This window comes from Pteropus vampyrus, unplaced genomic scaffold (assembly GCF_000151845.1).
Source record: "Pteropus vampyrus isolate Shadow unplaced genomic scaffold, Pvam_2.0 Scaffold126, whole genome shotgun sequence".
Classification (NCBI taxonomy): Eukaryota; Metazoa; Chordata; class Mammalia; order Chiroptera; family Pteropodidae; genus Pteropus; species Pteropus vampyrus.
The window spans coordinates 3,879,174-3,903,653 of NW_011888907.1; the positions used below are offsets into that span (position 1 = coordinate 3,879,174).

The window sequence follows — 24,480 nt, forward strand, 5'->3', positions numbered from 1 at the left end:
CAAAGAAGTCAGCTGGGATTTTGATAGGAAGTGCATCGAATCTGAAGATCGATTTGGGGAATATTGTCATTTTAACACCATGACATCTGCCATTTTACTTTTGTTTTTCTATGTGTCCCACGTCTTTTTTGTTGTTGTTTCTTTTTTCCTTTACTGCCTCCTATTGCATGAAGTGACTTTTTTTAGTGTAACATTTAATTCCTTTAATGATTTTTTTTACTATGTTTTTTGAGTTATTTCTTCAGTGGTTCCTCTAGCACTGAACATATACATCTTAACTTAGAATCTACTTCAGATTTATGCTGCCTTAATTTTAATGACATATAGAAATGTGACTCCTATATATCTTATTTCCTTCTCCCCTTTTGTACAATTGCTGTTTTTATTGTGCTATTATTGTTACACATACTACGTCTACACGTGCTGCAAACCCAACAATACATCGTTATAATTATTACTCCACTCAATTGTATGTCTGTTGAAGAATCAGAAAATAAAGGAAGGCAAGTATATATTTATAGATTTTTTTATATTAATTTTCTCCTTTCACGTTTCTGGTTCTCTTCATTAGTTTTTATGGATTAGAGTTACTGCCTGGTGTCATTTCCTTATTCCAATACGGCTTTGCTCTCCCCACCTCCTTTGTGTTGTTATTGTTAAATATATTACGTTTCTATATGTTATAGGCCCAATACAATTCAACACATTTTTATACAACTGCTTTTTAAGTCAGTTAAGAGACAAAAGGAGAAGCAGAGCATTTATGCTGTTTTTTTTTATAATTACAGAATTACGTTTATCTGTCGTCTTGCTCCTGCTCTCCCTGTGCGGAAGGCCAGGCGACAAGAAACTCCATTCTCACGGAGGTGCCGCGAGTATCCACTAGGTGGCAGCCGACCCCTCGACTGTCTCTGCCTGGCCAAGGCCCATTGCCGGGACACTGGTGTGTAGCAGACTCAAAGTTTAGTGGCGCATTGAAGCTCTGGGCCTCAGTTTCTCTGCCTGTAAGACGAGGCTAATGGGAAAGACGAGGCTAATGGTAGTTCCAAGCTGGTGGGGCTGTTGTGAGATTTAAATGTCATATAATTGTTAGGCCTGGGGTTGTGACCCTCCCTAGTGCGTGAACTCAGGGCCCAGGGCTTCAGTTTCCTTAGACTGTGGGGAGTAAACAGGTGAGCGGAAAGAGGTCCTGGGAAACTCAGGGCAGGGCCTGGGGCCCAAATCAAGTCCTGAGAGGGCAGGAGAGGGGTCAGAGCAGGGTAAGTAGGGAGGGCAGAGGAGTAGAAGGGAGAAGGGAGGAGGAGGAAGTGCAGAGGGCTGCACGGCCTTGGGGCCTGGTGCTCCTGTCTCCAAGGCCTTGGTCAGGATGACCCCGCAGCGGGGCAGCTGGAGAGGAGGGAGGGACTTGTGTGCTTGCCTGTTTGTTTGAAAGGTTTTTTTTTTTTTTACATTTAGGCCCCCTCTGCGCCCCTAAGCCACCTTCTTGCCCTGGTGTACTCCTCCCTGCTGTCCTTGCCTAGCCTCCAGCCACGTAGGAATTGGAGCCTGGTAAGCTTGTCCAGTACCTCAAACCACAAGCTATGTTCTCCTATCCTGCTTACCCCCTTTTCCATCTTGGCTACCGGCACTTCCATCCTTCCAGTGCTCATCTGGCTGGAATTCTGCTCCTGTCCTTTTGTCCTCAAAATGCCCCTAGGCTACCCACTCCCCTGTGTCCTAGCTGCCATCTCACCCAGACCCTGGCTTCCTGCCCTCTCTCTTCCTGTCCCCAATTGTCCCTGCTCCCAGCCCTCCTAAGTCTCCTCTGAATTCATTCAGTCATTTATTCATTCGATAGCTACTGTGTGCCAGGCATTGGGGACACAGCTGTGATCAGGACAACCACAAATTCCAGTGCTGGGGGAGATGACATATGAATGGGGCAAATGGATGAAAACAAGATAAATAAGAAAAACACGCACCACAGCAGAGTAATGTGTGCTAGGGAGAAAAATAAAATGAAGATTGGGGTCCTGAAGGCTCCAGGCATCATCTCCCCCACCCAAGCGGGGGGCCAGACTCCTTCTTTGCTCAGCCTAATAAGGGGGATCATAGGATATTGTGAGAAGAGGGAGCCAAAGCAAACTGGAGACGCTTCCTTCTTGTCATGTGACCTCTTGGCCTCAATTTTCCCCTCTGTAAATGGGGATCACAGCCCACACTTAGGAGATTGTTAAATGAATTGCTACGTGTAAGAAGCCATGGTGGGCACCCTGTGCACCATTTTCATTAACAATATGATTGCTTTGGTTCATGGTCAACCTCCAAACAGCTCCGGTAATTCCCATTTCCTCTCCCATCTCACGTGGTGACATATGTTTACTTTTCTGATGAAACTCTCACCTTTGAAACAGTATTAACAAATACAAAATTCAATAGGCACAAAAAAGGTAAAAAACATAAAGTCTCCCACTTTTGCTGATCATGGCTCCCAGTTCCCCTCCCTAGTGGCCACCAGGGGAACAAGTTATTCATGTTTTGATGCAGAGAGAATCTATGCAGAGGAATCCTCATTTTTCTCTTTCTACATAAACTAAAGCTTCTTGCCCAAGCAGGCTTGCACCTTGCTTTTTCCTTCACGAAGTCCTCCCACATTGTCAGCATTGTGCTGCCTTATTCTTTTGCACAGAGGCATACTATTCCATGCTGAGAATGTCCATAGTTTTCCAGCAAATCCTCTGTAGCTGGGCATTTGGGTCGTTTGTTCCTTTATTTTTATTTTTTTTTTAGATTCCACATATAAGACATTGCACATATTTTAAATGTATATATTATGCTGTTTTGACCTGAGAGTAAATCTGTGAAACCATGACTACGATCAAAATTAATTTACATGTTCCAAAATTTTATTCGTAAGCTTTGCGCTTGCTTCTTTCACTCAGCATAATGATTCTGAGATTGCTCCATGTTGGTGCATGTATCAATAGTTCATTCCCTTTTATTGTCAAGTCCATTCCATTGTATGGCTAGACCAATCATTGTATGGTTGTTCATCTCTTCACCTGCTGGTGGACATGTGGGTTGTTTTCAGTTTAGAACTATTACAAATAAAGCTGCTACAAGTATTCATCTACACCTATGAGTGGATCGTAGGGTAATTCTATGTTTAAGAAACTGCCGAGCTGTTTTGCATAACAGCTGCACTATTTTGCATTCCCACCAGCAATGCATCACCAAGTCTTATTGTCTGTCTTTCTAATTTTGCCCATTCTAGTGGATGTGAGGTGGTATCTCATGGTGGTTTGGATTTGCATTTCCCTGATGGTTAATGACATTGAGCATCTTTTTATGTGCTTGTTGGCCATTCATATATCCTCTTTGGTGAAGTGTCTGTTCAGATCTTTTGCCCATTTTCTGATTGAGTAGCTTGTCTTTTATTATTGAGTTGTTTATATATTCTGGATACAGGTATTTTGTTTATTTAATATATACGTTGCAAATATTTTCTCTTGACCAATGTCTTGCCTTTCTATTTTCTCGGTGGTGTCTTTTGAAGAGCAAAATGATGTAGTTTAATTATCACCTGTTTCTGAGAAAACTTTGCCTACTCCAACTTTGTAAAGATTTGCTCTTATGTTTCTTTATAGAAGTCTTAGAGTTTTAGATTTTACATTTAAGTCTGTGATCCATTGTGAGTTGATTTTGTGTATGGTGTTAGGTAAGGGTTATTGTTAGTTGTTTTCCATGTGATCGCCAGTTGTTTTAACATCATTTGCTGAAAAGACTTTCTTTTCCTCCATTTAATTTCCTTAGTATCTGAGTCAAAAATCAACTATATATATATATATATATATATATATGTCTAGTACTCTCTATTCTGTTTTCTTGATCTATATGTCTATCTTTTCACCAATACCAAATTGTCTTGATTATTGTAGCTCTATAATAAGCCTAGAAATCAGATAGAATGAGTCCTCTGACTTTTATCTTATTTTAAGAAATCGCTTTGGTTATTCTAGGTCCTTTGCAATTCTATATACATTTTAAAGTAGGTGCCAGTTTCTTTAAAAAAAAAAGATCCTGCTGAATTTAGATTTGAATTTCACTGACTGTAGATTAGTTTGGGGAGAATTGACATCTTAACAACAGTAAGTCTTCCAATCCATAAACATGGTACATATTTCCATTTATTTAGATCTTATGAATTTCTCTGAGCAATATCTGTAGTTCTTAGTGTAGAGGTCTTAGACTTATTTTGTTAGATTTATACCTAGATACTTTATCTTTTTTGCTGCTACTGAAAATGGGATTACATTTTTTTTTAATTGTTTGCTGCTTGTCTATAAGGATATATAGCATATAAGAATGCAGTAGAATTTTGTATATTAACTTTTTCATGTGTGAACTTGCTAAATTCATTTATTAGTTCTAGTAGTTGTCATAGATTTCCTTGAATTTTTTACATAAACAATCATATAATCTGCATATAGGGACAGTTTTTCTTCCTTCTTTCCAATCTTTATGCCTTTTATTTATTTTTCTTGCCTGATGGCAATGGCTGTGACCTCTAGAATAATGTCGAGTAGAAGTGGCGAGAATAGATATCCTTGTCTTGTTCCCAGTCTCAGGAGAACACAATTTGGACTTTCGCATTAACTGTAATATTACCTGTAGATTTTTTGGTAGATGATCCTTATCAGCTTGAGGAAGTTCTTATTTATATCTAGTTTGCTGAGAGGTTTTTTTAAAATCACAACAAGGTGTTGAATTTTGTCAAACCTTTCTTTTATCCATGGAAATGATCATAAGATTTCATGGTACTTTTAATTTGCATTTCTCTTATTATGAGTAAGGCTGAGCATCTTTTTCTGAGTTTAAGAGCCATTTGTACTTAATTTTCTGTGATTTGGGGGTTCATAGCCAGCCTGCTGAGTTACTGGCATTTTATTACTTTCTAGGAATTGCTTGCATAATGAGGATATTTCATCAATGATGTGAGTTCAACTTTTTACCTGTCTCCTTTGTTTATTCTTTGACTGTATTTATGGGCTCTTTGCCAGCAGAAAATTTGGGATGTTTTGCATCACTTATGTTTCCAATTTGTTCTTGGGCAGGTCCTGGGCTTTGCCTCCCCAGAACCTCCTCATGGAGCTTTCATCTGCCCCTCTCTGGGGCTGAGAATTTGTCCTGACCCTGTTCCCCTCTTGCTCATTCTCAAAATGCTGCAGTTGTCAGGGTCCTAGAGGTTGACTCCCTGTCCTTCCTAGAGGGAGGAGTCTCCATTTCAGAGAAAAGGATGGGAGCATGTATGTATGTGTATTTCTCTCTGCTGAAGCCACCCAGGAAGTGAAAGAAAAATACTATGGCTAAGCCTCCACATAATGCTTCCTGCCACAAGCCTGCTGTGGCTCCCACTGCACTAAGGATGCAACCCATATGCCTTCCTTCTACCACAAGGCCCTGCCGATGCCTCTAAACAAGTCTCAGAGCACCGTGTCCCTGCCATCCTCTCTCTCTGCCACCTCGCCCTTCTCAAAAACACTCTTTGTCCAGCATCCCAGCCTTTGCTTGGGCCGTACCCTCTGCTGGAACTCCTGACACCTCCACATCCAGATCTGTCTTTGGATTTTAGTATCAAAGTCTCTTCCTCCTATCTTTGGATTTTAGTATCAAAGTCTCTTCCTCTAGGAAGACTTCCCAGACTTGGGGGTCTCTCCTAGAAGCCTGGCCCCAAAGGCCACCGCAACAATTCATAGGTAATAAGTTTGTATGTTGTCATCTCCCTGACAAGACTGTCAGCTCCACTAGTCAGAGATTGGGTCTGCTCTTGTACCCTGTTGTGTCAATACCATGCACACAGGAGGTGCCCAATAAGTATCTGTGAGTGATTGAATTAAAGTCTATAAAATACATATCCAAGCCATTTGGGGGCCAGGATTTGTGATGAGATTACAGAAATAAAAGGGTCCTCTAAAATCTCTCCCCAAATTGCTTCCAGGGGTGTGCATCTTACTAAGGACACTGGTCTCACCTGGACGCCGCCCTGGTCTCCTGCCTCCTCCAATCATGACAGCCTCAGGGGCATTGAAAAAAAGATCAATGAGACCTGACCTCTGCTGCTCACCCTGCTTTCCCCTTTCTCCTTACCTCTTCCTGCTCTACCAGCTTCTTCTCAGCTCCTTAAACTGCTTAACTCATCCCACCTTTTGTCCATGCGGTGCCCTCCACCAGGAGTGCTCTCATATTTCAGCTGGGTTGATCCTGGCCTCTGCGCAGAGCCCCCTACCCACCATCCCCCACCTCCCAGCCCTGGCCTGTGCCTCCCTGCCAGGCAGATGACGAGGTGTTCCCAAGAGCAGGCCCGGTTGCCAGGCAGGGCTAGGCTTAGGGCGCTGTGCGCAGCAGGGGCTCTGTCCTTCTCAGGGTCTCCTGGGAGAAATACTTGGAAGGAGAACTTGACCTTTGTCTGGGGCAACTTCACAGCCTCATTCATGGGCAGATCTAGCCCAGTTCCTTTCCCTGGGTGCAGAAGGGGAAGTTCTTCTGGGTGCCCGACCCACACATACCACGGATGGGTAAACTAAGGCCCAAGGAGCTGGGATGTTGCCAGGGCCCCACAGAGAGTGAGTCCAGAACCCATGAAACCCCTGTGTAACCACCTCTGTGCTGTTACCCCTTCTCTTGGGTCTGGGGGTCTCCAGCAGCCTGTCTTAGCAGGGCCGCTGCTGTGCAAGCTTCCGGAACTTTCTGCCCCTCCCCAGCTGGGCCCTCTTGCCTCCCCGCCCCCACCCCTACAAGGCCATGACTTTCGGTAAGTGACAGCTACTCAGGAAGCTGAGGGGCCCGCACAGGAAAGAACCCAGTGGGACTTTCCTCCCACTGCCACCGGCTCTGCCCTCCCGACTTGGCCCAGGGTCCCCACCTGCCAGGTAAGATCTGGAGGTGCCACATGGCTCTGGCCGGGCAGAGTGGGTAGTTGATTTTGGCTGGGGATGACAGGGCAGATGGAGGGTACTATGACAGCAAAGGCAAGTTCGCCTTCCAGGCCTCCAAGGAAAGCTGCTGGACAGACATGAGCTAGAACGGCTGGCTGCGTGGGTTCTGGCAAACACTCCCCTCTCTGGGCCTCAGCTTTGGCGTAAAATGAGGCCTCATGTTCCCAGCTCTTGAGACTTGAATGAATCTCTGTGCAGGTGTGGGGGTGTAGGGAGTTCAGTGCCTCTGGGGAAACAGTTCCCAGGGCAGACCCTCCCAGGCCGCAAGCCGGAGCATAGGATAACCAACCATTCTGGAAGGTGGGACTTTTGGTGTTAAAAGGGGCATTTTTCTGGGCCCCGAACCCTGAGTTTTCATCTCTGACTTTTCCTTTTTTCGCTTTCAATATTTAAAGGATCATTTTTTTTTTTTAAACACAACATTTATTTTAAACAGATGTGCTGTGTGATTCCATTTATATAAAAGTGTAAAGACAGGAAAGATAAGTTTGGCTATTAGAAATAGGCCAGTGGCCCCCTCTGTGCGGAGTGACAGGAGTCCCAGTGTTACCGGAGAGTGGGGTTCCCCTCTTGGAGGGTTGTTTAGGCTCTTGATGTCTCGAACAAAGAACTGAGCAAGACACCAAAATACAGCAGAAAAGAATAGCTTTATTAGAAAGGAAAGCAAAGTAACAGTACACTTCCAGTTGTGGAAGCGGCCAGAGCAAGAGAAGAAAGAGCAGCTCAAAAGGCTCAAGGGCTTAAAGGAACAGTAACAAACTCTTTGGGGTTTTTATCCTTGTTTGCTGTGGGTGGTGATTTTTCTTAGAGGGGTGGGCTTTCTTGATTGACAACTAAAATGGACAGGACCCAGTGACTCATCATTTGCTTTCTGCGCATGTTCTTTCCCAGAATTCAGTCTGTTATAATGATATTAATGAACTTCCGGGCATATGCATCGTAGCATAATGATGGTATAATGAGGCTCAGGTGAATTGAAGGTCATTGGGGTCTTCATTGCACAAGTGCGAGTGACTGGCTGAAACTAGTACCCAGTTATCTACTTACCTGTTTCCTTGCATGAGTTACTTTGAGCCCCCAAAAGGCTTCTGGCTTGCTTAATTGTGGGCAGATTAGGGCGGACCCTTTCTAGAATAGGATGACCTAACTGTCTTTGCTGGAGGACCTGAAACCCCCTAACTTTCCAGCCTAATCCTTATCTAAGAGCCATTAACTCCCTTTTTATTAGTATTGATGGCGAGGGGCGTGAGGTCTCTTCTGTATCTGCTTCCTGCTGAGGAGGGTCGTAGTCTTTGCTTATTGGGGTTTCATGAAGCTCTTTCCCTGCCTGCCCTAGTCAGGACGGGGTCTTGGGTTTTCTGCTAAAGTGCTGCCTCAGTCTCTAGACAGGAAAAAGATACAAACTTGTTACTTGAATTATATATCTAGGTACATTTCTATTATTGATTTGCCTATCAAGCAGGTAAAGGAAATCAGGCTTGACTAATATATTTCGTAAAAGAAAGAAAAAAAGAACTTGGGTGAAAGGTGCCCTCCTCGGACTCCAAGGGTCCTGTTTTGGCTTAAAGCCACTCCTGTCTTATGATGGGCCAAGGAGAATGCTGAGTTTCAATGATCCTCATCAATAGCCAGAGGAACCTGAGTCACCAGTTTCAAGGGAATTACCTAAGTTTGACGGACAGGGACTTTTCTCCCAAGAAAGGAGGAAAGAAAAGACTTAACTAGGTTTACTGAAAAGGTTAAGAATTTTGCAAGTAATGGCCCATATCACCAGGGCTCCTGGGGCTGCGAATGTTCTTATTATTGGTCTGGGAGCTGGTGACACTGAGGTGTCCCTAGGGGAAAGTTCTCTCCTTGCCATACCCTCCATCCCTGAAAGTGACCACCAAACCACCCTGCCAGGGGACCTTCCTGTCTGGTTTAGTTGGCATTTGTTGAATGCTTGCTGGGCACGTCACCAAAGATTGGGCCAGTTACTGTGGATTAGACATGTTGACACCTCTCGGTGGGCTCAGCAGACCATCCCACTGAAGTGGTTGGGGTATCAGCCCATTTCGCATCTGAGAGAGTTGAGCCACAGTGGTGGGATCCCTGCTGGGGTCACACAGCCAGGTCATGATCGGGCTGGGATTTGAATCCAGAGCCTGGGATCTTCACTGATCCCAACCCCAGGTTTATATTCTCAGTGCGTTGAAAATACATTAATTGTGTCTTCTCTCACCTCCATCCCTTACTATTATTTTGCAACATAATTTTTTACCCAATATTCTCTTTGCATCTTCTAAATTTGGTCAGTTTAAGTGGACCTTGTTCACCTCCCCTGCTTTTCCTCATTGGGTTCAAAGGCCAACTCCTCGCCCCACCCAGCCAGGGCCCCAGGGGTGACAGAGCAAAAGAGCAAGAGAGCTTGAGGTGAGGTTGGCAGGTGTTCAATACTGTGAATAAAGAATGCATTTTCTTGCTAAGCCCATCCCAGGGAGGGCTTCCTGCTCTGGGGGCCTGAGATGCTCTGGGGAGCTCAATAGTGGGAGTGACGAAGACAGAGATGGTGGTGGTGGTGGGGAGAGGGGGAGACAGACCCCTCTTGACAGAGTTATCAGACTGGGTCTGCCCCCAAGGCACAATCACATCAGATGCACAAGCTTACAGCTCCAGACTCTGAACTACTTGAGTCCTCCCACAGATAATGACAGCCACCCATATCCCTGTAAACAAGCTAGTACTCATCTGCTTCCTGATGGGAAATCTGTACATTTATGATTGATTGCTCCTGCCTGCCTGGGGCAGGGGCTGAACTGGAAGGTAGTGTAGAGGCTGCAGATTGACTGGAGATGTCTGTCCTGGAACAAGATAAGAGTGTTTAGTGTGAGTTCACACAAATCCAGGTGTAGAATATCTTCCAACCCCCAGCACAGCCTCACCTGGGGCCTTATGGCTCCTTATCCACATTGTACACTCAGAATCCCCTCTCTCCCTCTCTTTGTCTCTCTCCATCTCTTTCTTTCGCTGTGTGTATGTCTGTCCCTCTCTCCTTCCTCTTTCTCCAGCTCCGTCCCTACCTCACCTAGAAGCACCTCTGTCCCCTCCCCAACATCCGAAGGCTTTGTAGTCTTGTCCTCTCTACTCGGAACTGAGGGGCTGCCTCTTTCTGTCCAGGCAGATTGCACTCATGGTGCCTCCGAGTGAGGAGACACCCCTGATCTCTCAGCGCTCTTGCAGCCTCTCATCTTCAGAGGCTGGTGTGCTGCATGTGCTGCTGCCACCTCGGGGCCCTGGACCCCTGCAGCGTCTATCCTTCTCCTTTGGGGACCACTCGGCTGAAAAGCTGTGTGTTCGGGCTGCTAAGGCCAGTGGTGAGTGTGTCCCTAAAAGGCTGGGCCAGAGGGATGGGTAAGGGTGGGAACCTGGATTGGGAGCTAGAATAGCTGCCAATCCGAGTCAGCATTGGAGCTGGGGCTTTGAGGGATGAATAGGAGTTTGGTAAGGGAGGAGGGTGCAGAGGGAATGGCATGTGCAAAGTCAGAGGTGTAATGGAACAAGAGGGAAAACAGCTGGTCATCCCTCAAGGTAAAGTGTATAGTGGAAGGAGGTGCTCTGGGGAGGTGGGGGGGCCCTGAGAAGCAGATAGGTGTGTGGCTTCTCTCCTGAGGGGCAATAGGGAGCCCTGGAGTGTGTTTGAGCAGGGGCAGGATACAATGTCAGAGTTAAAGGTGACAAAGAATTCTGTGGGGCTGCAGAGAACAGATGGGGAGACTCAGGAGGGCGCTAATGGGGGCATCCCCTCAGGCATCCTGCCTGTGTATCACTCCCTCTTTGCTCTGGCCACGGAGGACCTGTCCTGCTGGTTCCCCCCGAGCCACATCTTCTCCGTGGAGGACACAGGCACCCAAGTCCTTGTCTACAGGCTCCGGTAGGAAGTACCTCCCTGCCCCATCCCATGCAGGTGTGGGTTAGACAATACCAGAACGGAATGCCTTTTACTGAGGGCTTAGGGAATGGGAGTTTAAAACACTGATCCTATAATGTACCATCTCCCTTCGCCTCCCAGTGGGTGCCCCAGGTGGGGCGTGATCACTGCCCAGTTAACAGATGAGAAAACTGAGGCCAGAGAGGGTGGTGGCTTGCCCAAGGTCACACAGCAAGTCAATGGCACACCCTGGGCTCTGTGAGGTCTTGGCATGGTCCGCTACCCCCACATATCCTCACTCCAGGCTTCTCCCCTCTTCCCCCTTAGCTTTTACTTCCCCAACTGGTTTGGGCTAGAGAAGTGTCACCGCTTCGGGCTTCGAAAGGACTTGGCTAGTGCCATCCTTGACCTGCCAGTTCTGGAGCACCTCTTCGCCCAGGTAGGGACCTATGTGGGGCTTGGTCCAGGGCTGGGAGTCCACAGAGCAACCTCAGGGATGGCCTCGGCTGACTTTCCCTGAGGCAACCCAGGGATGGGGGGGTCAGCCCAGGGGTGGGAGTTCACAGGGCAACCTTAGGGCTCATGGTTGGGTTGTGACCGGCCCCCAGCACCGCAATGACCTGGTGAGCGGCCGCTTCCACGTGGGCCTTGGCCTCAAGGAGCAGGGCGAATGTCTCAGCTTGGCAGTGCTGGACCTGGCCAGGATGGCCCGCGAGCAGGCCCAGCGGCCAGAGGAGCTGCTAAAGACCGTCAGGTGAGGGCCGACAGGCTGTGGCACCCAGCTCCACCTAGGCATGAGCAAATGTGGCTCCACCAGGGCATCCCAGAGCCCAGGACCCTCATGGAGCACCCTGCCTACAAGCCTGCAGTGTGTCCATGTGACCCAGGCCCTCCAACACAGCCCACACCCCACTGAGGTTCCAGGGCCCTGCCTCCTGCCCCTAAAAGGCCTGCTTGTGTCCCCATCTGTCCTCTGGACCCCACTGGCCCAACCCACACTGAGGTCCTGCCCCCATGTATGTCCCTAGATGTTTCTCCATGTGCACCTCATACCCTTCAGGAAGGCCACACTACAGCCCCTCAACTAAAGCCTGGGTTGGTGTGTGTCCCTGTCCGTCCCTGAGGAGACCCCTTCCCACACTCAGGGCCCGCTCCCCCCACTCGCAGCTACAAGGCCTGCTTGCCCCCTGGCCTGCGCAACCTGATCCAGGGCCTGAGCTTCGTGACTCGGAGGCGCATTCGGAGGACTGTACGCCAGGCCCTGTGCCGCGTGGCCGCCTGCCAGGCTGACAGGCACTCGCTCATGGCCAAGTACATCATGGACTTGGAGCGACTGGACCCGGCCAGGGCCGCTGAGACCTTCCTCGTGGGCCTCCCCGGGGTTGCTGGTGGTCAGGATGCACCGGGGCTGCTCCACGTGGCTGGTGACAGCGGCATCGCCTGGAGTTCAGGAGAACAGGAGGTGCCATCGGGTGCTGGGTGGGGCCATTGGAAGCGGCGGGACGGGGAAACGAGCGGTGGGGGAGCTCTTAGGGGTGGGGCAAAGGAGGAGGAGAGACTGTGGGAGGGCTCAGGGAGTGGCTACCTAAGTGAGAGGTAGAGCCGAGCGTCGGGGCGGGAATGAAAATGGGCGGGGCTGAAAAGGAAATGAACGTTGGGTGGGCGAGGCTCTGGGTGGGGCTAATGGCACAGGAGGAGGCCGGACTAACGGAGGGGGCGGGGACATAAAGTGGAGCTAAACGAGGGAGGGGCTCAGGGAGGGGACTCACCAAAGGAAGGAGGTGGGGTTTGGCAGGGGTAGGATGAGAGAAATTTGGGAATGGGCATGGGAGGGGTTGAGAAGGGCGGGGCTCATGGTCACAGATTGGTGGTGTCCAGGCTTCCAGGGTGGATTGGGTGCTCTGAGAGAGCGGGACCCCCGTTCTCAGCCCTACCCCGCCCTTCCAGGTCTTCCAGCCCTTTTGCGACTTTCCAGAAATCGTGGACATCAGCATCAAGCAGGCTCTACGCGTTGGCACGGCCGGGGAGCACCGCCTGGTCACTGTCACCAGGACAGACAACCAGATCCTGGTGGGTGCTGGACTCCCTTCCTTCCCACCTTACCCGAGGGTGGGGACCGCAGCAGGTGCTGATAAGGACCCTCGCAGGAGGCCGAGTTCCCTGGGCTGCCCGCCGCGTTGTCCTTTGTGGCGCTCGTGGATGGCTACTTCCGGCTGACTGTTGACTCTCGGCACTACTTCTGCAAGGAGGTAGCACCGCCGCGGTTGCTGGAGGAGGTGGCGCAGCAGTGCCATGGCCCCATCACGTAAGGACCCGACTCCCATGCCCATTCTCCACAGCCACAGCTACCCAGGTCTGAACCCTGGTCACTCTCCTCCATGTTTCAATGTCCTGGCCTCCCAGGAGTCCTGGACAAAGAAAGAGTCAAGTGCTCTCCTGACTCCTGGGGTCTAAGGGCCATTTCTTCTTGTTTAATCTCCTAGTCAGAAACCCATCTTTTGGCCCACTTTATATATGGGGGGTAGGTAAGGGAGGAAATGTTACCTGGTGAGGGTCCCAGGGCTTCAGAGAGACCAGAATGAGAATCTATATCTGGTTTGGTTTCTCTGCCTCCATCTCTCTGTCCTGGACTCTCGGTTTTCTTCCACCTTTCCCCAAGCCTGGATTTTGCAATCAACAAGCTCAAGATGGGGGGGTCCCTTCCTGGCTCCTACGTTCTCCGCCGCAGCCCCCAGGATTTCGACAGCTTCCTCCTCACTGTCTGTGTTCAGGTCGGTCCACCCCTAGGAGCCAACAGGGCAGGGAGGGCTTCCTGGAGGAGGTAAGATTTAAGTTGAGACCTGAAAGATGTGTCAGCATTTGCTTCTTGAAGAATGGGAGGGAAAGATATTCTCAGTGGAGGGAACAGCATATGCAAAGGCTTGAAGACTGAAATGAGCCTGTGGGGATCCAGGAAGAGAGAGTGAGGGGGAAGGGGCTGTTTACTCCCACTCAGAGACCCCTCCTCCTTGCAGACCCCCCTGGGCCCTGATTACAAGGGCTGCCTCATCCGGTGTGACCCCACAGGAGCCTACTCCCTGGCTGGCCTTGGCCGACCCCACAGCAGTCTGCGAGAGCTCCTGGCAGCCTGCTGGGATGGTGGGCTGCATGTGGATGGGGTTGCACTGAACCTTACCTTCTGCTGCACCCCTAGACCCAAAGGTGAGCCCATCCTGCCCCCTGAGCTGAGCAGTCGATCTGGGGCCCTGTCATTTTGTGTTTGTCACAGCTCTTGTGTGGCAAGTAGCAGAAACTGCAGGTCAAAGGAGTATAGGAGAGAAAAGATGATTTATTGGCTTGTGGGATACAGATCTACCTTCAGGCATGGCTAGATCCAGATGCAGCTGAATCTGAGAGATGTCACTAGCACTTAGTCTCCCTCCATCTCTTACCTCTTCCTCTGGGTGAATTTCACTCTCAGACAAACCCCATGGATGGGACAACTCTGAAGTGTGAGTTCTGAGTTTCCCAGAATCCCTAGAAGGACTGAGACCAGGTTGCCCGTAGCGCTGGTTGCTCATTGGCACTCCCTGCAGGATTCCTTCCCTCTCTGTCTCACTCCCCCATCCCGCACTGGGGCTTCCTGGAGTCTCCTTTCAAACAAACCATGTGCCCTGGAGTCTTCCTCTCAGGGCTGGCTTCTGGGTGAAACCCCAAGCTAACACAGGGATTGAGCAAAACTTTACTGGCCTTTCACCTTTGACCTCTGGTTTTCTTCCTCCACCCCCTCCCCATAGAAAAGTCCAATCTGATTGTGGTCCGGAGAGGTTGCAGCCCACCCACATCATCCCCCGTGCAGCCCCACTCAGGATGCCAGCTGAGTCAGATGACATTTCACAAGATACCTGCTGACAGCTTGGAGTGGGTAAGAGGCCCCAGGAAATGGTGGGGGGGAACCTCAGTTGGAGTCCAGAGACCTGGTCTACGTCCACCTCTGCTTCAGGCATGTGATCTGTTTCATCAGGCCAGGGGGCAGGGACCAAAATCCATGGGAGCCCCTTACTGACCTCTCCTGTTTTCCTCTCACCCTCTAGCATGAGAACCTGGGTCATGGATCCTTCACGAAGATTTACCGGGGCTGTCGCCACGAGGCCATGGATGGGGAGCCCCGGAAGACAGAGGTGCTGCTCAAGGTGTTGGATGCCAAACACAAGAACTGCATGGAGGTGAGTGGGTACGGACCAGGCCTTTGGGGTCAGAGGTGGCTGCAGAAAGGGTTGTGATGTTTAAAAACACAGAAATGTAGCCGCAGCATCTCCAGACAATGAAATATAGAAGGGTTGGGGAATTTAGATGGAAAGAGTACACCAGACTGCAGGAACAGCCTGTGCAAGGATCCTGAGGCAGGACTGAGCCTGGCACATTTAAGGAACAGTGAAGAGGCCAGTGGGCCAGAGAAGAGTGAACAAAGGAGAGGGGAGTGATAGAGATGGAGACATCTGAGGGGCTGGGCCACACAGAGGAAGACTTGAACCCATCTCAACCCCCAAATCTCCCACTTCCCTGTGAGACTCGAAGTGGACTACAGTGAGGACTTCCTCTAGATGCCGTCAGAAAATCATGATGCAGAGTGCTGTGTGTGCCCATGGTGGGCTCCAGGGCCAGAGGAGGTTAAGGCCAGCCTCCTCCTGAAGCAGAATTGTGAGCAGCAAGTTTGGGGTCTCTGGTCAGACCCCAGAGCAGGAGGAACCCATGCATCTTCTCTCTCCTTACCTCCCCAGTCATTCCTGGAAGCAGCAAGTTTGATGAGCCAAGTATCGTACCAGCATCTCGTGTTGCTTCATGGCGTGTGCATGGCTGGAGACAGTGAGACACCCCTGCCCCGCCTCACTGACCCTATCCATGGCAGCATTAGCAATACACATATAGGGGCCATCACCCTGTGCCCATGCTCCTCAATCATCACTCCTTGGGCAGTAGCTCCAGGCTCCTACCAGTACCCAGCCCTATAACTATCTTAAGCTAGAGAGACCTGGGTTCCAATGTCACTTCACTGTGTACCCCCACTGCAGCTTTGCAAGGGCTACATTGCCTCTCCAAGCCTCTATTCCATCTGTTCAGTTCAGCCCAATATGTGCCAAGAGCTGGGTGCACTGCAAAGAACATGACAGGCTGGCAGTGTGATGGGGATAGCACAGGGCGCCAGGAGTGGTTAGAGGCCAATAACTCAGCTTCGAGGTCAGGCAGTGGTTCTGGGGAGGCAAGGATAAGTAGGAATTAGGGAAGAGAAGGAAGAGGGGTGTTCTAGGCAGAAGACACAGAACATGCTAAGGGCTGGTAGTGAGATAGAGAGAGAGCTTAGAACCTTCCAGGTGTTTCAGACAGATAGTTCGAAGATGGGAGGTGGGAGGTAGAGAGGTGATTAGGATAAGGATGGAGGTGCAGGGGAGGGAACAGTCAGAGCAGAGCGTTCAAGTGACCCCTGAGGGTGGGGTGGGGGCAGAGCCTGTTGAACACAATGCAGTCCTTCCTCCCAACCCTGCCCCTCCCTGCGCTGCAAACAGGCATCATGGTGCAGGAATTTGTACACCTGGGAGCACTGGACACGTATCTACGCAAGTGTGGGCAGCTGGTGCCAGCCAGCTGGAAGCTGCAGGTGATCAAACAGCTCGCCTATGCCCTCAACTATCTGGTGAGTGCTTCTCTGCCTGCTCCACCCTCTGCTCATAGAGGGGAGGGGGATTTGAGGGTGGGCTTTGTAGTATGGATAGCAGTTTGGCAAGGGTGAAGAGGAGGGCATTTTAGACTGAGGGAACAGCATATGTGCAGGTCTCAAGATATAAGAGCAGGAGAAGGAGACAGCTGATCATCTGTGGATATCATTGGGGAGTAATGAGCAATGAGGCTGGGCTGGGAGAAAGGCTTCCCAAAGATCTGGGTCCTTGAGGGTTGAGTAGGAGTTCATCAAGAAGAGAGAGGAAGGAGGGCATGTCAGGCTGAGGGAACAGCCTGGGCAAAGGCCCGTAGCTGAGAAGGCATGTTCCATGTCTGGGGTGCATCAGGCAGTTTAGTAGGCAGGAGACCAGGTGTAGAAGAGTTCATAGGAAGAATGAGAAAGGGCTGGATATCAAAAGGCCTTGAATGCCAGGCTGAGGACCTTTGACTTTATCCTGAAGGCAATGAGGAGCTGCAGAGTGGGAGAGCAATGTTTGAAAAGGGGAGGGACACAGGTCATAGGGGGTGGGCTAGAGAAGGCCATACAGGATGCCAGTAATCTAAGGAAGATTCTGGAGTATGGTGTGAGCCTTATCAGTTGGGCTTTGAAGGATGTGTTGGAGTTTGCCAACCAGTATATTTATTTGCTCATCAAACCCTCCTTGGCTTTTCTCTATGCCTGGCCCTCTTAGGAGGACAAAGGCCTTCCCCATGGCAATGTCTCAGCCCGGAAGGTGCTCCTGGCTCGGGAAGGGGCTGAGGGGAGCCCGCCCTTCATCAAGCTGAGTGATCCCGGTGTCAGCCCCACTGTACTAAGCCTGGAGAGTAAGCGAGGAGGGCCGGAGGAGGGAGGGAACTTGTGGGGCAAGGAAGCAATTCCTGATGACATCCCTGCCCCTCAGTGCTCACTGACAGGATCCCCTGGGTAGCTCCTGAGTGTCTCCAGGAGGCCCGGACACTTGGCTTGGAAGCTGACAAGTGGGGCTTCGGTGCCACAGTCTGGGAGGTGTTCAGTGGTGTCACGATGCCAATCAGTACCCTGGATCCTGCCAAGGTCAGAGCCCCCCTTTGACAGAAGGGTGGACTAAAGTCCAGCTTGGGAAAGATAGGTGGGTGTTGGGGGCATTCTGAGAGTGAACCAGGAGTGACCAGCCCTTCCTCCTGCCCTCAGAAGCTCCAGTTTTATGAGGAACGGCAGCAACTGCCTGCCCCCAAGTGGATGGAGCTGGCCCTGCTGATCCAACAGTGCATGGCCTACGAGCCAGGCCACAGGCCCTCCTTCCGCGCCGTCATCCGTGACCTGAACAACCTTATCACGTCAGGTGCCCCTGGGTCAGGCGGGGTGGATAGGGCTGGCATGTCATATTGGGCCTGGTGGAAAGAGAGCCCAACCTATGCTCCTGGCACTATTGGAGTGTTGATGACTAATAGTCAGCATGGCCTTGATAGCTGCTGTAATAAACATTCAGTGAGTGTCCAGGTCAACAGGCACCTCTCCCTTTGTGGCTCCACCCATTCCATGACCTCAGGTCTCCAACGGATCTTCTGCAGACAAAAGAGACTGTGGAGGGTCTCATGCTAGGTTTCCATGGGCCAGGTCTGAAGGGGCACCCAACGCATCTCCCCCATTAGCTCGAGCTCAGTCATGTGACTGTGGCTCATATCAGTGAAGTCTGGGAAGGCCCCTCACTCTTTATAGGCATGTGTAGTTACATAGAGTGTGCACTGCCTAAGGGAACTACCTTGGTCCTGGGGCACCTTTTCCAGCCCCTGCAAAGTACCCTTTGGCTTGCAGTGGCCCTGCCATAATGCACAGAGAGGGTAAACATGCAGATAGAGGTCACATAGCAAGTCAGCTCAGGACCCAATGCCCTACTCATTCACTGCCTGTGACCCCCAGACTATGAGCTCCTCTCGGACCCCACACCTGGTGCCTTGGCACCCCGTGACGGGCTGTGGAATGGCGCCCAGCTCTATGCCTGCCAGGACCCTACTATCTTTGAGGAGAGACACCTGAAGTATATCTCACAGCTGGGCAAGGTGAGGTGGGCTGGGCTGGGCTGGGCTGGGCTGGGCGGAGGAGCACCTAGGCACGTGGACACCAGCCTCATTGTCCCCCAGGGTAACTTTGGCAGCGTGGAACTATGTCGCTATGACCCGCTGGGAGACAACACAGGTGCCCTGGTGGCCGTGAAGCAGCTGCAGCACAGTGGGCCAGACCAGCAGAGGGACTTCCAACGGGAGATCCAGATCCTCAAAGCCCTGCACAGTGACTTCATTGTCAAGTACCGTGGTGTCAGCTATGGCCCAGGTTCGCCCCCCCCAATGGTGGTCTTCAAACCTTACAGCCTCATCCTTCTGCAGTACCGCTTTGGGGTGGTATGCAAACACCAGCAGGGGCGCTATGGAATCTCTCGTTTATCCAGATCCAGACTTGTCAGGGGTTTGAATTCCAGCTCTATCCCTTAGCAGTGGGGTGACCTTGGGCAGGCAATTTAACCTCTCTGAGTATCAGTTTCTCTCTCCGAAAAATAAGTCATTATGAGGTGTCGATGAATCAATGTATATTGTGGAAAGTACTCAAGAGATGTTAGTGATAAGTGTTATTGTTGCCTTCCCATTATAGAAAGCAATACTGAGCCCATGGTCCCACTCTGAACAGGAGGAAGAACGGGGAGGAGAGCAGACAGGGTTGGTCCCTGTGGTGACTTTTCATCCCCACTCCCCACCCCCACCCCTAAGGCCGTCAGAGCCTGCGGCTAGTCATGGAGTACCTGCCCAGTGGCTGCCTGAGAGATTTCCTGCAGCGGCACCGCGCACGCCTCGGCGCCGGCCGCCTGCTCCTCTATGCTTCGCAGATCTGCAAGGTGCGGAGTGGGAGCCCTGAAACCTGCGGGCCGAGCTGGCTTGCCTTGGGCAGGGGTCTGCGTGGAGTCGTGGGGTAAAGTTGAAGGTTGAAGTTTTGGGGTCTAGGTCAGGTTAGAGGCGGGGTTGAGTTAGGGCTAAGGTCAGTACTGGAGTGCAGGATGGAGTAGGGGGTGGGGTTGGGGATGAATTCCAGGTCAGGCTTGGGGCCTCTGCTAGGTCATCCTGAGGTCTAAACCCCATGTCTGTCCGCAGGGCATGGAGTATCTGGGCTCCTGCCGCTGCGTGCACCGCGACCTGGCAGCGCGTAACATCCTGGTGGAGAGCGAGACGCACGTCAAGATCGCCGACTTTGGCCTCGCCAAGCTGCTGCCGCTGGACAAAGACTATTACGTTGTTCGCGAGCCAGGCCAGAGCCCCATTTTCTGGTGGGGACCTCGTCCGGGCCCAGGATCTCCTCCCCACAGCCCTGGCCCCTCCCCGGCTCCCCCCCTCCTCCCAGTGTACTGGCTCCGCCCCTCTTCTCACCTTGATCTGCCCCTCGGCACTGGCCCTGCCCCACAGCTGCGGTTGCTCCCTGAATCCCGCCCTGGCCCAGCTTCTCCCCACTACCCTGGCCTCTCCCACGCTGCCCACTGTTCTGGCTTTGGCCCTCCTCCTTGCTATCCCTGGTCCGCCTTAGCCCCGCCCCTCCCACAGCCCGGGCCCCTCTCCGGATATGCACCTCCTCCCAGCGTACTGGCTCCGCCCCTACCCAACCTCGCCCGCCCTGCTTCTTCTCTCCCCATAGCGAAGGCAGCCCTGACCCCCATCCCCCAGGTCCTGTCCGGCCAGGCCACAGGGTTGGAGAATCACCCCTATCCCTCAATCAGAGAAACTACCAAGCAGGAACTGGGACTGACCTCACAGTCCCACCTGCCCTGGACACCGCCCCTAGCCCAAGGTTGCTCCTTTCCCAGCCCTCGCACCCCAAGGCCGCACCATCTCCTTCAGGTACGCCCCGGAGTCCCTCTCAGACAACATCTTCTCGCGCCAGTCGGACGTCTGGAGCTTCGGAGTCGTCCTGTACGAGCTTTTCACCTACAGTGACAAGAGCTGCAGCCCCTCCGCCGTGAGTCGGCGTCTGGGTCCCCAGCACCCTCCCTTCCCACCTCTTAGCTAGTGCTGACATCCCCGAAAGGCAGCCCCCTCCATCACAGAAGACACCTCCCTCTTTATCACAGATGACCCTTCTCCCTCAATCACGTGACCCCTCAGCCCTCCACCACGGAGGACCCTCCCAATCATGGGCAGTCCCTTCCCCTCCTTCACGGAATGCTCCTCCCTCACCATGGGCGCTCTCCCTTGGCCCCAGGAGTTCCTGCGGATGATGGGTTGTGAGCGAGATATCCCGGCTCTTTGCCGCCTCCTGGACCTGCTGGCAGAGGGCCAGAGGCTGCCGGCGCCTCCAGCCTGCCCTGGAGAGGTGAGCGCTGGAGGGCCTGCCTCAATTTCCCATTCTCTGGTCTTGGGCAAGCCAGCTGGCCCCTCTGGGTCTCTCCACCACGTTATCTTTCAGTTTAGAGATCCTGCTGGGGCATGAGGCTGGGGATTCTGGTCTCTACTGTGCTGCCTTCTCACTGTATGGCAAGTCACAAACATTTTCGGGCCTTAGTTTACCCATCTCCAAAATGGGAATAACAATGCTTTATAGAGTGGGGGGAGGATCAGAGGAGTTAACTCCACCCAGTGCTCAACTCAGAACCTGGCATACAGTCAGTGCTCAATAAAATGGTGGAGACTTTTACTATGTATCACCACAACTTTTGTGGAAGTTTCTGCCATGTGTTGTCATTTATAAATTAATTTACTCATGCCATAACATTTATGGAGCATCGACTGTGCTAGGCTGGTGCTGGTGCTGGGGCTCAGCAGTGTTCTTCCAGTAACCAGCAGGAGCTACCAATATTCTAGTGGTAATCAGTGTCTGGAAAGAGATGAACAGGGAGATGTGACAGGGGAGGGTACTCAGGGAGGGTCTCTTAGAGGGGGTGATACCTGGAGGAGGAGGAGTAGCCCACCCATGGGGAGGCTTTCTCACTGGAGGTTTTCTCAGTGGAGGATACAACAGCTTTTGCAAAAGCCCTGTGGTGAGAATGAGCTTGATGTATTTAAATAATGATATGGGGGTGGATGTGGCTGCGTGGAACTAGAGAAGAGGCGATGGAGGGAGGGAGGCAGGGGAGCAGGTGAGATTTTGTTCTAAGACCCAGAGGGAGCCATGGGAGGCTTTGGAGCAGGGGAGGGATGGAGTTTAAGTATATATTAAAACTAAACAGGGGTCATGTCCTTCCTACCACTCCCATGTGACCCTCTTGTCTCCTCCCACCCCCTCAGGTTCATGAGCTCATGAAGCTATGCTGGGCTCCTAGCCCGCAAGACCGGCCTACTTTCAGTGCCCTCGGACCCCAGCTGGATGCGCTGTGGAGTGGAAGCCAGGGGTAGTGTCTCAAGCCAGAGAGGCATGAGACACACACCTTCCTTGCTTGTCTGGAGGGAGAACCCCACTCGCTGTCATTTTTACATCTCCTACACATAGACTGCTGGGTTCTAGTCTCCATGGACTGGCTATGATTCTGGTCTCCATGAACTGGCTATGTGACACTGGGCAGGGAGCTTGCCCTTCTCTAGGCCTCTGCTTCATGGAGAACTCCATGGGTCAAATGACATTGCATGTGGGGGCACCCTTGGCTTGCCAAGTAACAGTAGCTTCGTGGCCTTTGGAACTTGTAAAGATTAAAGACAGCTGCCTCAGTGGGGCCTGGTGAGCCCTGCTCCCAGAAATGAGGGACCACATTTAAACTCCTCTCATCTTCTCATCTTCTCAGAGGATGTCTTTCTGTCTCATTTCCATCAGGGACATTATGTAGCTTTAAATATATGATCTCAGGCTTCTGTTCCTCCCTCTTGCTCTTACTGGAGGAAGCCAAGGACAAGAGCAGCTGCTCTGGTTGGAAATTCATTTTTGGGGCGAGCAAGTATGACTGGGATCATGTGAGAGGCCAGGAGAGCCTGCGGTCCAGTCCACCCTAACTGTACCTGAGTGTCCCCAGGGCTTGGTTCCCCACCTGTACACTGGGGCCCTTTCTATCCTGACTGAAGAGTCATGCACTGATGACCCTGGAGCCTGACAGGAGATTTTCGGCAGAGAATCTGAGAGAGGGAAAGGCATTCTTGGCTGAGGGAACAGCATGGTGAGAGTGAGGAGCCTCAGAATACAGAGGTTGTTGGAACCCATAGTTCTGCCACTTATTTGCTGTATGACAGTGGGCAAGTTCCTTCTCCTCTCTGAGTCTCAGTTCCATAGTGCTGGCCTCTCAGCTACACAGAGTCAACTTCTGGAGGCTTGTGCAGGTTAAGCCCCATCACACCTTCTCACTGCCCATGAGGCTTTTCTGCCACTGAGCCTCCCTGGAAAACTCTTATTCATTTCCCAGAATTTCAGCTGTCATCTCCCTGCAGCCTTTTCTGATGTGCTCCCACCACTCCCCACCAGTCTTATACTTCCCTCTGACCTTAGGGCTCCCCGGGGTGGTGACTGTGTCTAACTCTGTATCCTCCAACCTAGAGGCTCCATGGGGGCTGGGCTGGAGTGGGCGAAGAGGAGACTCTGGGATGTTTGTTGAATGAATAAAAGATTTCAGTGGAAGGGATGGTTTGTTGCTGGACTTGGGTGATGGGGAACCTTGAGGGGTATGTGACCTGGGGATGAATGTGGTTAGGGCTAGGGGATAGAGACCCCTGGGGGCCATAGTAGGGGCCTCAGGACAGGCTGGGGGAGGAGGAACAGCAGGGGGGGGCATTGGCTGGGGGCCTGGAGGACAGAAGCCCTCCCCCCAGCCCCAGCTGCTGGCCTTGGCTCTGTCCTGGTGAGCTGATTGCAGGCTGTTGGTGGGTGGAAGGAACGGACTGCTCTGCAGGGGTCAGAGAACAAGGCTGGGTTGGGAGGGTTAGGCTGTGGGGAGGGGTCCAACATCAGGGGAGCCAAAGCCAGACCCCTGTGTGCTCCTCATGACTGCTGGAAAAATACGTAGAGTGACAGAGAAAGAGAAGAGACAGGAGAGAGAGCAGGGGAGAGGTGGAGACAGATCTCTGCCTACACTCCCAGTCCAGGAAAAGCAACCTGCTTTGGTGAAAAGCTGGAGGCGGGTGCGTGTGGGGCTGCTCTAAGCTTGAGCAAGACGAGGTTTTCAGCTCAGGCTCTCCCCTGCCATGGGTGGAGTATCTTCCCCTCTCTCTACCTGAGTTTCCCTTCTTGATAAAACAGCGTCATAAGTCCTCACAGGTGCCAGGCTGGCACCCAATAGGTCCTGAGCAAATGCAGCCAGCTTTATTCTGGTCCCTCCAGTCTCTGTCCAAGCTGAGGGAACCCTGATGTGGAAGAGGCAGAGAAGGCCAGCACCCGCAGGCCCAGGGCCCAGCCTCCTTCAAACTTGGACAAGTGTGGGGTACCCTCTCTAAGCCTCAATTTCCTTATGTTTACAGTAATAGGACATCAAGATTCTGGATATCCCTGGTCTTGGTTGGAAGGATGTGCCCCACCCACTACCCTATGGAATTATTATTTCTCAGCTTCTCTATTTCACTTCTTTAAAGTGGTTAAAAATAATAAAGACTCCTCAGCCAGAGGTTCACCTGGTAGAGGTACACCTGAGGCCCTGGTCCAGGGAGAGAGATCCTCACTGTTTTGTTCTCGTCTCAGCCTATCAATAACCAATGTTGTGGCTGGACCAGCCCCTGTGTTCGTTATTATAATTGCAAGACACCCTTCATCAGTAACCATAAGGGAATTTTGAACAAATAAAGTTTATTACTTATAAGATCTAGAAATGATACAGCACACCTGGGGCCACACAAGTAGCAGGTGGAGAGAGAGAATATGCACAGGCCTGGAGTTCTGCTTTCAATGGGGTGGAGGATGGGGCAGGAGTGTAGATGGGGGTGCTAAGGTTTCACAAACTCATCCTTTATTGGTGAATTTAAAACATGAGAGTGGTAATT

At 51.4% G+C, this 24,480-nt stretch overlaps 1 protein-coding gene across 4 annotated transcripts; it reads left to right on the forward strand.

Annotated features, from left to right (window-relative positions):
• The first annotated feature begins 1,522 nt into the window (after window positions 1-1,522).
• JAK3 (Janus kinase 3) lies at window positions 1,523-23,128 on the forward strand. Of its 4 annotated transcripts, none has more exons than XM_023534512.1 (24): window positions 1,523-1,548; window positions 10,135-10,327; window positions 10,761-10,884; window positions 11,209-11,320; window positions 11,490-11,635; window positions 12,049-12,343; window positions 12,829-12,951; window positions 13,029-13,186; window positions 13,541-13,652; window positions 13,896-14,082; window positions 14,658-14,785; window positions 14,955-15,086; window positions 15,642-15,726; window positions 16,425-16,552; window positions 17,268-17,400; window positions 17,478-17,629; window positions 17,747-17,897; window positions 18,476-18,615; window positions 18,697-18,886; window positions 19,318-19,442; window positions 19,696-19,868; window positions 20,434-20,551; window positions 20,795-20,905; window positions 21,817-23,128. In XM_023534512.1, the coding sequence occupies exons 2-24, from the start codon at window positions 10,144-10,146 to the stop codon at window positions 21,922-21,924; spliced, it is 3,315 nt and encodes a 1,104-aa protein (XP_023390280.1). In that variant the 5' UTR covers window positions 1,523-1,548; window positions 10,135-10,143; the 3' UTR covers window positions 21,925-23,128. The 4 variants fall into 4 exon arrangements, with proteins under 4 accessions (XP_023390280.1, XP_011365121.1, XP_023390279.1 ...); XM_011366819.2 differs by lacking the exon at window positions 1,523-1,548 and adding an exon at window positions 6,832-6,908 and having other exon boundaries at window positions 10,131-10,327; XM_023534511.1 differs by lacking the exon at window positions 1,523-1,548 and adding an exon at window positions 6,834-6,908.
• Window positions 23,129-24,480: the final 1,352 nt, after the last annotated feature.